This window comes from Mauremys mutica, chromosome 3 (assembly GCF_020497125.1).
Source record: "Mauremys mutica isolate MM-2020 ecotype Southern chromosome 3, ASM2049712v1, whole genome shotgun sequence".
In the NCBI taxonomy this organism is placed as follows: Eukaryota; Metazoa; Chordata; order Testudines; family Geoemydidae; genus Mauremys; species Mauremys mutica.
Window position 1 is genome coordinate 84,382,385 of NC_059074.1, and position 12,405 is coordinate 84,394,789.

Below are 12,405 nucleotides of genomic sequence, written 5' to 3' on the forward strand. Positions count from 1 at the left end.
AGTTTTACAGATATGTAAAGTAAGAAAAATGCGGGTTGGGAACTTATTAGAGTTTGATTTAAGGATATTTACTTCAAATATTCTGACGTGATGTTTCCAGTTTGTGTTTTAACAGTTATAAAGCTTTAACTTTTTGAATCTCAATAGCTACTGTCATTAAATAATTGTCTGACCCCACCATAATTTCCGGCATCAGACTTCCTGCATAACACAGGCCATAGAACTTGCTGGGTGAGGTTCTGCATCAAGCCCATAATTTCTGGTTGAGTTAGAGTATGTGATTTAGAAAGATACCCAGTCTTGATTTAAATAATGGAGAACCCAGAAACATTTTGTGCCAGCGAAGGGAGCAGAATTTTTATTCACACATCTCCCCAAACTCCTTGGTAGCTCAAGCTGCCACTTATAAGAGCAAGCAACACAAACTAAAGTCTACCCCTTCCAATAAGGCAGCCAAGCCCAAACACTTAAACCTATTTTTGAGAGAGGTTTTTATTTTAACCAGTATGCAATTTTGTACAGCCAACTTTCAGACATTATTGTCCAAGTACCATTTTGTTTGTAACTCTAAATTCACAGAATTTACTCACAAACTTCCTTAGGAGGGCAGGCACAGTGAGTAAATTGATTGCTAGATCATCCCTCCAAGCTTTGCTGCAGCAGTCAGCCTCCAGATCGATTGTCTCGCTGTTGTCACACATCGAGTGTCATGGCTTCATTCCTCTGGATTCCTCAGGGAAGACCAATCTGCAGTGGAGGATTTGCCCTTTGAAGGGAACAATCTCTTCAGTGAGAAGATGAATGATTTGTTACACTCGTTGAAGGATGCTGGGGTAACCCTCCACTCGCTGGACATCTACATTCCTCCTCCAAAAAAGAAATACCACAGACCACACACATACAGGCACAACCAGTACTACAATTATTTTACCACCCAGAGCGGTTTTGAACCACCATGAAGGATCAAATATGGATCAAATATGATGTTCCCACCTCTTCCCTGCTTCCAACCACAGTCTTATACTAAAATACATTTTTGACAGGACCTTTGAGAGCTGTGAAACACTCCAGATGCTGCATTCATCAACCCAAAACTCTGATACCCAATTTGGTGGCCATCTATCTCATTTCTCCGAAGCCTGGCAGAGGATAATGACAAACAAATGGGTTCTCAACATCATTCATACCACTATACCATAGAATGCCTCTTTCCCATCCCTCTTCAGGGACCACTCTGATGAAAGGATGTTCATTCAAGAAGTAAAGTCCTTTCTTCATCAGGGTGCTGTAGTGCTGAGGCTGCCTTCAATACTGGGGAAAGTTTTTTACTCAAAATATTTCCTCCTGCAAAAAGGGAGTATGAAGACCCATCATAGAATGCAAACAGCTCAATGTCTTTATCTGTAGATTGATATTCAGAATGGCCACCTGGGCATCAGTAATTTCTTCACCTGAATAAAGATGATTGATTCATAACTCTTGATATGAAAGATGCCTGCTTCCACATAGACATCCACCCCTCACATAGAAAGTTCCTTAGACTCACTGTAGGTCTGAACTAGTTTCAGCACAAGGTGCTCCCCTTTAGCCTTGCACCAGCCCCAAGGCTATTTACAAAGGTACTATCAGCAATGGTTGCTCATTTCCAAGGCCACGGACCATCAGTTTTTCCTTACTTTGATTAGCTACTGATTGAGAGATCTCATCAGGTGGTAGTGACAGCAACCTCATTCTTGCTCCATTTTCTACATTCACTGGGACTCTGTATAAATATAAAATCCATTTTAGGTCTTATGCAAGCTATAGTGTTTATCAGGGCAATTCTGGAATCTATCAGTGCCACAGTATATCTTCCTCAGGCCAGTCACCAATCCATAAAGGAAGTTGTTATTCAACTCAGACTGAGTCCATGGGCTTCAGTCTGTTCATGTCTCAGCCTTCTAGGTTGCGTGGTTTCCTGTACATGTGAGACCCTTTGCAAGGTTTTGACTTTGTTGCCTGCAATCTTGGCTTCAGATGGTATACACACCAAATAAATTACTCACTCCCACATAGAGCATGAGCTTCTTTAGCCTGGTGGGAGACTAGGGAACAAGTGTGTGTTTGGGGAGTTCCCTTTCATTCTGCCCACGTATGAGGAGATACTGATCATGGACACCTCCTTGTTAGAGTGGGGTGCCCATCTAGATGAACATACAGCACAGGATGTGGACTCCCCAGGAGTCCATCATGGCCAGAAACCTCCTAGAAATTTGAGCAGTCCATGAGGCCTACTAATAATTCCTACCACTCATTCAGACCTGAGGGGGAGCACAATCACCACTTTCTGGATAGAGGTGGTCAATTTTTGGAGCTGGTATATTTGTCACCCGATCACTGTGTCAGCAGGATACTTCCCAGGGATTCATGACACACTAGCAGACATAGTCAGCCAGGTACTCCTCTAAGGACCACAAATGGGATATTCATTACTCCGTGGTACAGATCATATTTCATCAATGGGTGTCTCCATCCTGGGACCTGTTTGTGACCCAAGATAACAGAAAATGAATAATCTACCATTCCAGGGGCGACAAGGTCAGGACTCCAGAGGTGAAACACATTTCCCTTGGTCAGGACACCTAATGCCCATCCTCCCTTCTGTTGCACCATACCTTGCTTTCTGAGGAACATCAAGCAAGATAACATAAGAACAGCTGTACCGGGTCAGACCAAAGGTCCATCTAGCCCTGTATCCTGTCTACCAACAGTGGCCAATGCCAGGTGCCCCAGAGGGAGTGGACATAACAGGCAATGATCAAGTGATCTCTCTCTTGCCATCCATCTCCATCCTCTGACAAACAAAGGGACACCATTCCTTACCCATCCTGACTAATAGCCATTAATGGACTTAACCACCATGAATTTTTCCAGTTCTCTTTTAAACGCTGTTATAGTCCTAGCCTTCACAACCTCCTCAGGTAAGGAGTTCCACAAGTTGACTGTGCGCTGCGTGAAGAACTTCCTTTTATTTGTTTTAAACCTACTGCCTATTAATTTCATTTGGTGACCCCGTAGTTCTTGTATTATGGGAATAAGTAAATAACATTTCCTTATCCGCTTTCTCCTCATCACTCATGATTTTATATACCTGTATCATATCCCCTCTTAGTCTCCTCTTTTCCAAGCTGAAGAGTCCTAGCCTCTTTAATCTGCCTTCATATGGGACCCATTCCAAACCCCTAATCATTTTAGTTACCCTTTTCTGAACCTTTTCTAGTGCCAGTATATCTTTTTTGAGATGAGGAGATCACATATGTATGCCATATTCTAGATGTGGGCATACCATCAATTTATATAAGGGCAATAATATATTCTCAGTCTTATTCTCTATCCCCTTTTTAATGATTCCTAACATCCTGTTTGGTTTTTTGACCGCCTCTGCACACTGCGTAGACATCTTCAGAGAACTATCCACGATGACTCCAAGATCTTTTTCCTGACTCGTTGTAGCTAAATTAGCCCCCATCATATTGTATGTATAGTTGAGGTTATTTTTTCCAATGTTCGTTACTTTACATTTATCCACATTAAATTTCATTTGCCATTTTGTTGCCCAATCACTTAGTTTTGTGAGATCTTTTTGAAGTTCGTCACAGTCTGCTTTGGTCTTAACTATCTTGAGCAGTTTAGTATCATCTGCAAACTTTGCCACCTCACTGTTTACCCCTTTCTCCAGATCATTTATGAATAAGTTGAATAGGATTGGTCCGAGGACTGACCCTTGGGGAACACCACTAGTTACCCCTCTCCATGCTGAGAATTTACCATTTATTCCTCCCCTTTGTTCCCTGTCTCTTAACCAGTTCTCAGTCCATGAAAGGACCTTCCCTTTTATCCCGTGACAGCTTAATTTATGTAAGAGCCTTTGGTGAGGGACCTTGTCAAAGGCTTTCTGGAAATCTAAGTACACTATGTCCACTGGATTCCCCTTGTCCACATGTTTGTTGACCCCTTCAAAGAACTCTAATAGATTAGTAAGACACGATTTCCCTTTACAGAAACCATGTTGACTATTGCTCAACAGTTTGTTTTTCTATGTGTCTGACAATTTTATTCTTTACTATTGTTTCGACTAATTTGCCCGGTACCAACGTTAGACTTACCAGTCTGTAATTCCCGGGATCACCTCTAGAGCCCTTTTAAAATATTGGTGTTACATTAGCTAACTTCCAGTCGTTGGGTACCGAAGCTGATTTAAAGGACAGGTTACAAACCTTAGTTAATAGTTCCGCAACTTCACATTTGAGTTCTTTCTTGAGTTTCCCAAGTATGTATATAATAGGGGAATAACAGGAGAGAATGATTCCACCAAAATGATCTCAACTACCTCTGTCTGGGTGAACAGTCGACTCTGAAATAGCTTCTTCTTGACTATTAGAGCCTATATTTTCCTGGTAGTAACTTACGAACCATTGTCCTCTGACTCAGAAAATTATTTTCTCTCATTCATACATCTCATGCTTACATTTTCTCAAGGCTTCCAGGACCTCATGGTCTAAGTAAGAAATTACAGAACTGTCACTCTGCTGGGACACTGGCAAACAGTGTATATGGTTATTTTACTCTATCAAAGCTCAAAGTCAAGCTGCTTGTTAAATCCATTAATATAAACTTTAATTTGTTGTATTTTTAGTAAGTTTCTGTTTAATGCCTACATGATTATAGGCCAAAATATCCTACACTTGGCTAAAAGTGTGTTGCTTGATAACAATGAAGATTAAAATTACTTCTTTTCCAGAACAGTTTTCAACAATATATCAGTGACCTCAAGATTGTTTTATAGACTGTGATTGACTTCTCATATATGAATGTTAGCCACATGTACAGGGCTTAAATTTTCCCAAGCCCAGCTTGTGTTGTTTGATGCAATAATTCTGAAATACTGTGATGTTAATGTTGGATGTCTCTCAGAATAATGGAGTAAGTGTCTTAGACCAATGAAAAAGAAGGGGGTTTTAAAGTGGTTGTAGCAAGGAACCAGGAGTCACGACTCTTGAGCACTGTCACCGACTCTTGTTCATGAGGTGCTGTGCAATCTGGGCAAGTGATTTCACTTCATTTTGTCCATCTATAAAATGGATATAATCCTTCCCTCCCTCTTACTGAGCCTGAATACATTTTTGTAAAATATTTTGAGATGCTTTAATCAAAGGTGTATGTAAATTCAAAATATTATTTAAGATGTTTTTAAGCTGTATTGGTTTATAACCAGCGTTAAATTAATTTATTCTCATTGTTAATAACAATATTGAGTCATATTTTGCTCTGTTAGTACCCTTATGTCTATTGAAACATACTGAGAATTTAATTATTAATTTATGTAACTTTACTACTGCTGTGAATGATTGCCCATGGGCCCCAGTATGCCCGCTCACAATCCATTGCAAAATTTGGGGCTATGTTAGTATTTGTGGCCACCATTATAAACCTCAAAAGCACAAAACTATCTTTGGTGCATATTTTATATATAAAGGTGGTAATTATGCTTCTTTTTTTTGTGTGCAGAGATCAAATGTAAAAGAGTATGTTAAACACCAAACCTGTGTATATTCACTAGTTAATCTTCGTTTAGAATAGATTACACAATGCGGTTAGTTTTGAGTTAATTGGAGCATCAGATATGGGCTTTTAAGAGAGTGTTTTGGAATTAACATTTCAGCAATAGCCATTATTTGTCATGGGTCCCAGCATTCAGGTATCCAAAGAGAGGCTATAATGCAGGCTTTGAAACATGTGGGCTGAGCTAATAATGTAGTAGGAAATAATTTATGCAGTTAGCTATGACTGAAAAGGATTAAAAATATCTAATTCAAGGCCTGGTCTACACTAAAAAGGGGGTTCAAATTAGGGTACGCAAATTCAGCTACGTGAATAGCGTAGCTGAATTCGAAGTACCCTAATTCGAACTACTCACCCGTCCAGACGCGGCGGGGTCGAACTCTGCGGCTCCAAGGTCGACTCCGCCACCACCGTTTGCAGTGGTGGAGTACCGGAGTCGACCGCGGCGCTTCCGGAGTTCGAACTATCGCGTCTAGATCAGACGCGATAGTTCGAACTCCGAGAAGTCGAACTCACCGCGTCGACCCGGACGGTAAGTGTAGACTAGCCCCAAGAAACACTTATTTTTGAGAACCTGTAAACCGCAGGAATGTAACAGAAGTATATTTTATTTCAACTTCCATAAAGAACAGAGTTTTTTTAATTTTATTTTCTGTTTGCAGATTACACTAAACTGGGAGGAGTGGTACATTCGCTGGAGGGTAGGGACCTAGACAAGTTAGAGGATTGGGCCAAAAGAAATCTGATGTGGTTCAGCAAGGACAAGTGCACTTAGGATGGAAGAATCCCATGCACTGCTACAGACTAGGGATCGAGTGGCTAGGCAGCAGTTCTGCAGAAAAGGACCTAGGGGTTACAGTGGATGAGAAGCTGGATATGAGTCAACACTGTGCCCTTGTTGCCAAGAATGCTAATGGCATTTTGGGCTGTATAAGTAGGAGCATTGCCAGCAGATTGAGGGACGTGATCATTCCCCTCTATTCAACATTGGTGAGGCCTCATCTGGAGTACTGTGTCCAGTTTTGGGCCCCACACTATGAGAAAGATGTGGAAAAGTTGGAAAGAGTCTAACGGAGGGCAACAAAAATGATCATGGGGCTGGAGCACATGACTTATGTGGCGAGGCTGAGGGAGCTGGGATTGTTTTAGTCTGCAGAAGAGAAGAATGAGGGGGGATTTGATGGCTGCTTTCAACTACCTGAAAGAGGGTTCCAAAGAGAATGGATCTAGACCAGGTGTGGCCAACCTGAGCCTGAGAAGGAGCCAAAATTTACCAATGTGCATTGCCAAAGGGCCACAGTAACACATTAGCTACTCCCCCCACCCACCAGCAGCACCACCGATCAGCACCTAACATTCCATCCCTGCGCCTCTCGCCCGCTGTGATCAGCTGTTTTGTGGTGTGCAGGAGGCTCGAGGGATGGAGGTTGGGGGAAGGAGCCAGGGTGCGTCAGACTCAGGGGTAGGGACTGGGGCCTGGGAAAGAGCCAGGGGTTGAGCAGTGAGCACCCTGTAGCACATTGGAAAGTTGGCCCCTGTAGCTCCAGCCCTGGACTTGGCGCCTATGCAAGGAGCCACATATTAAACTATGAAGAGCCGCATGTGGCTCCAGAGCCAAAGGTTGGCCACCCCTGATCTAGACTGTTTTTAGTGGTACCAGATGACAGAACAAGGAGTAATGGTCTCAAGGTGCAGTGGGGGAGGGGAAGTTAGGTTGGATATTAAGAAAAACTTTTTCACTAGGAGGGTGATGAAGCATTGGAATGGGTTACCTAGGGAGGTGGTGGAATCTCGATCCTTAGAGGTTTTTAAGGTCAGGCTTGACAAAGCCCTGGCTGGGACGATTTAGTTGGGGATTGGTCCTGCTTTGAGCAGGGGGTTGGACTAGATGACCTCCTGAGGTCCCTTCCAACCCTGATATTCTATGATTCTAACTTCAAACATGTCTTGTTTTTATAAATTTTGCTGTGAATAAAAACTGAATTTGAAGAAAATAAATTATATTTAATGTTATGAATGTTTAAGTTAGCAACTTTGAGCATGCATATTTAGACAGTTTCTAAACATTAACATTTTAAGGATGTCACCTTCCATTGGCTACGGTGATGCTTGTAAACGCTACAGGCTTAATAAGAAGTGTAAAGTAGGGTTAATGTTTATCTAGGTCACATGTTGTGAAGTTTACTTCATTAAAGTTTACAAAATATGTTGATCTTTAGAGAGAAGGTGCTAAAGAAGTCAAATTCTTCTTTATAATTGCAAAAATTAATCACACTTTCTTAAATCTTACGGTAACACAAAGCAGACAGACAATTAGTAATAACAAAAATTGTTCTAGTATTGTCCTTGTTGTAATATTTATTAAAAGGCTTTTCTGAAAAAAAGTAAATGAGAACTTTTGTTTGAATTTGACACATCCTCTTATCTGCTAATGTGATTTTTTTTTTTATACCTAATTTATACCTTTATGTAGACTGGTGGCCGATTCACCAGCTGGGCAGTCCAAAAAATATCTAAATGATTGAGTCGGGTTCCAAATCCCTTTCCTCGGGGCAGGTTTTGTTAACAATGGACAATACAGGAGACTTGATTGGAAAGAAATATTTTCCTTGCCAGGACACATCCAACTCTCCCTAGTCCATCTCTGATTCTAGGTCTTTCACTATTAAGGATAGGTTGTCTCTGTTTTATAGGCACTGCTTGCAACCTGCAGTCACATGACCCTTATCAGTTTTAAGGGGTTTAACCTTAAAATAGGGCACAGCAGCGTGCACATGCACATCAGCACCCTGTTCCACTGGACCTATATATTTCATGAACATGTAACTTTTTAAAACTATAATGGAAATTAAAATAATTTTAGACTAAAGAAAATTAGGGGTTTTCTTGACGTAGTATAGAGCAAGATTAAAGATAAATTGTGAAAGGTGTTTGTAAATGACTTGTGTAATGTTTTCTTTCCTAAACTAAAAATAAATAAAATATCTTAAAAGCATACAACTTGTAATATATCCACAAATATGAATTTTTTATACAAATCTTTTTATATTGTATTATTTTATATTAGCAATAAAAGAAATCTCAGGTTCTTTCCAAATTGATGGATTATACCATATGCTATCATATTGTGTCTATTTCAGTAACATTTTCCTTTCTTAGTGAACAAATAAAATGAAGAATAATCTAAAAAAAATTCTTCTTAAAAAATTCAGTATAAGCCTAGAAAGGTTGACAAGAAGTACAGGAGAGGCTTTTTTTAATTGGTTTTATTTGCATTTATTAAAATATGCTTTTTTTCTGATTTAGAAAGAATTCAGTTATATCCAATAAACTTTTGTTTGGAAATTAGCATAGTATTCTATTTCTGAAAGACTTACTTGGGTTGTTTTTTCCTCCCCCCAGAACATAGTTCAGTCCATGAAAGATATATATGGGATTAACCTCTCAGATGTTCCTTCAGAGGATGACCTCACAATATATACAAGGTAAGAACATTCTCAGTCATAATTAGTAAGTGATGATTGGAGCTAGTTAAATACTCTGTATGAGAAATTGCTCCTTCTTCTTGAGAATTTATTTAAACATTGTTCTGGTATGGCACTGGCACTAGCACTAGAAGTAACTTGAAGCTGGCAGTATTTTAATATTCTGTGTCTTTAAAATCAAACTCTTTATCTCTCGTATGTGTGCACTCAATTCTCTTAACTTCAGTGTGGAGCTGTGCAGATGCCTCCAAGTGCAGAATTTGATAGTTAAATCAAATGGACTTGTAGTGAAATATCAGTTAACATTTTTCCAGGAACAAAGGACAAACTTAAATTAATAGTGGCTCTTTAATTTACAAGTACATAGTTTGCAGTTTTTCACATTTATTCTCAAATGTTGAATTACACCAATTTATAAAATGTCAACATTAGAGTTCTGCAACTTCAGAGAATTTTTTTTTTAAATAATTTAAATTTCCGATCCATTAAATAGTCTTTGCTATAAAATGCAAGTACAATTACATAAATTAACCTTTTTTGGTAAGAAAACTATTATGTTTCTGTCTTCTGCAGAGAGGCAGAAGTGTTAGCTATGCCTCTTATATAAAATCTTGTTTGGCTGTGACTGTTCCAGGAAAAATGTTAGATTGATATTCAACATTTTTCTTCAAATATTTACACCTTTTTTGCTATATGCCAGGTCATTCAGAAGCTACTTATGCATTTTCTGTCTCATCGGAGGCAACTATCTTAAGGTTTAAAACTGCTGGTTTTTATCTGAGACTGGAACCAATTATTAAATCTGGCATACGGACTACTAGTGGAAAAGTGGGAAAAAATGACTGAACTAGGAGGGTAACTCATAATAACAGTGGCATGAAGATTTTAAATGATAATTTTCTTGTACAAATACTTCATAGTTTTGATAGGAGATGGTTGAAGCCAAATTAACTGAGACTCCAATATCATGGTTTGATGAAATAGTAACTATATAGCTTACTCTGTATCAAAATTATAAGGAAGTACTTTGGATCCAATTCGCAAAAGCATTTAAGCATATATTTAAGTTTTGTCATGAATAGAGATGGACTTCAGCACTTACTTAAATTTAAGTGCTGTCCTCAGTAGGAATGGTTTCCTGAACTGGGCCCTTTGTGTTAGTAAACTATAGTCAGAAAAGCAAAATAATAGGAAGGCAGTCAGGGAAACTTAGATTGAAATTGAAGTCTCTTCTAATTTGTAAAGGCCTGTAATGCTGTTGCCAAGAGAGCAACTGCTTATCCAGTCACATTGTGTGCAAATCAATTATGCTAGTCTGGTAAATCAATGTTTTAAACACCTGCTTAGGCTTTTGAATTAATTAATGGAGCACTGGACAGTAGAAAACTACACCTCATAATGAAAACTTAGACATACATATTTGTCAAGTGAATGACTATAAGCCATGCGTTGAAATGCAGCTGTGCAGCTTTAGATTTGCTTTATGATGTGTAATGACTGGCTAATTACATTACTTATTATGTTGTGAACCATCCCTGAATTGTGAGGAGAAATTTAATTCACTATAGTCTCTCTCTTCATGTGATATGTTCTTAATTTAGTTTAAAAATAATCGGTCCTAATATTATTTGACAATATTGACTATTTTTTAAAAAGCCTCCTTTTAGAAAATCAAGTATAAGATCATGACTTAAATTTATTGAGGCTGGGGCAGGGAGAATGCTGTTGCTAAAGAGCTCAAGTCTGCCATATGCAATGGAGTTACTGAGTTCCCTCCCATTTTCCCTACATAGCCACTAGCCTGGTTCATCCTTCTCAGCTCTTCTACTGATTTCCCTTTCATCTGCTGCCTGGAGGGAACCCAAATGTGTGTTTCTGTCCTCCGTTCCTTTTCACAAGCTTTGTGAGAGCAGAGGAAATCCTCTACTCTGAAAGTATAGACTGGATAGAGGAGGAAGACACATTGCATATCCTTCTGATGGCAGATCAAAGGATTATCCAGTTAAATAGCTGAAACCAGTGAAATGAGAGGGCAGCTTTTCACAGCTATGCAAGTCAAGTAGGAGAGAGGTCAGAATCAGACTTATCTGCATGGAACTTGAGCCAACTTCCCATCTATTTAGCTTGCTTCTCTCTACAGCTGCGCTACCACCCAATTCCAATAGTGACACCCAGGTGCTCCTCTTTCTCTCTCCTCCTAGACGTCTTCTGTGGGGAGTTCATGCTATTGGAAAGAGCAGTTAACTCTGTCTCCTCTTTCTGATGGCCCCATCTGCTGCCTGTGAAATAGTAAGCAAAACCTACCAGTGGGCAGGACCTCCTCCTAGCTAAAGTGAAAGGGGCCCAAAATGTACCCAAACTTTAGTTTTAAAAGCAACTTTAAAAAAACAAAAAACTAGACCAAGATAAGTGTATTGATCATCATGACTCTCACTTTTGTGTTAAGTGAGGTGAGTGTTCCAGCTGTCCTTTAATGTACCCAGTGTGACTTACTGAAACTGCATGACTCTCCAAATTGTACAGCACTGTCATTTTCATTAATTCACTGAAGTTATTGCAAATAGTTCTTGCTCTCTTTATGACTTATACTTTTATCCACTGCTACTCATAGGTTTGTTCAGTTAGGGCAGAATCAACATAAACAAGACAAGAGCAGCCAGCAGCTTTGTTCAAAACATCATCTAGATGGGGTTATAAATATGTAAGTACTGTTTATTTTTTCATTTTTTTCCCTTTTAGTTCAGTTCTTGCTGTGGTTTCCCTCTTGTGAGGGAATTCTTTGAAGTCGGACACTTAAAAATCATTGAATAAATGTCTGATTTCAAAATATCATGAATGCCACAAATATTTTCTACCTATTCTTTCGTCAACATCCATTACTTGTATTGGATACAGGGCTCAACCCCGAAACATAGTGGGTAGCTGTGACGTGGGTGGATTGTACCCACCGAAACAGGTATCTAGCAGTCTTTTTCTCACTCAAGTGACACTTGTATAATATATCCCGCAAATAAAATCTCATTTAATTTAAATGAATTTGCAGCTTTCTGTGAAAGTTGTATTTTAGAATTTTTAATTAATATCCTATATCTGCCCACCAGTATTCCAATTAGGAGTGTTCAAATCCGAATCTATTTTCAAATATATTCTTTTGGATCTGAAAATTGTTTGGTCCTCTATCATATCCCCCCTTAATAGTCTCTTTTCCAAGCAGAAAAGTCCCAGTCTTATTAATCTTTCCTCATATGGCAGCTGTTCCATACCCTTAATCATTTTTGTTGCCCTTTTCTGAACCTTTTCCAATTCCAATATATCTTTT

The 12,405-nt window shown here is 39.2% G+C and overlaps 1 protein-coding gene across 2 annotated transcripts in view; it reads left to right on the top strand.

Moving 5' to 3' along the window:
* The window catches only part of FIG4 (FIG4 phosphoinositide 5-phosphatase), a 161,612-nt gene that overhangs the window by 109,565 nt on the left and 39,642 nt on the right, over positions 1-12,405 (top strand). For both annotated transcript variants that reach the window (XM_045009546.1, XM_045009547.1), the window contains exons 21-22: positions 9,004-9,086; positions 11,698-11,787. In XM_045009546.1, the coding sequence (XP_044865481.1) occupies positions 9,004-9,086; positions 11,698-11,787 (173 nt within the window). The remainder of the gene's footprint in view (positions 1-9,003; positions 9,087-11,697; positions 11,788-12,405) is intronic.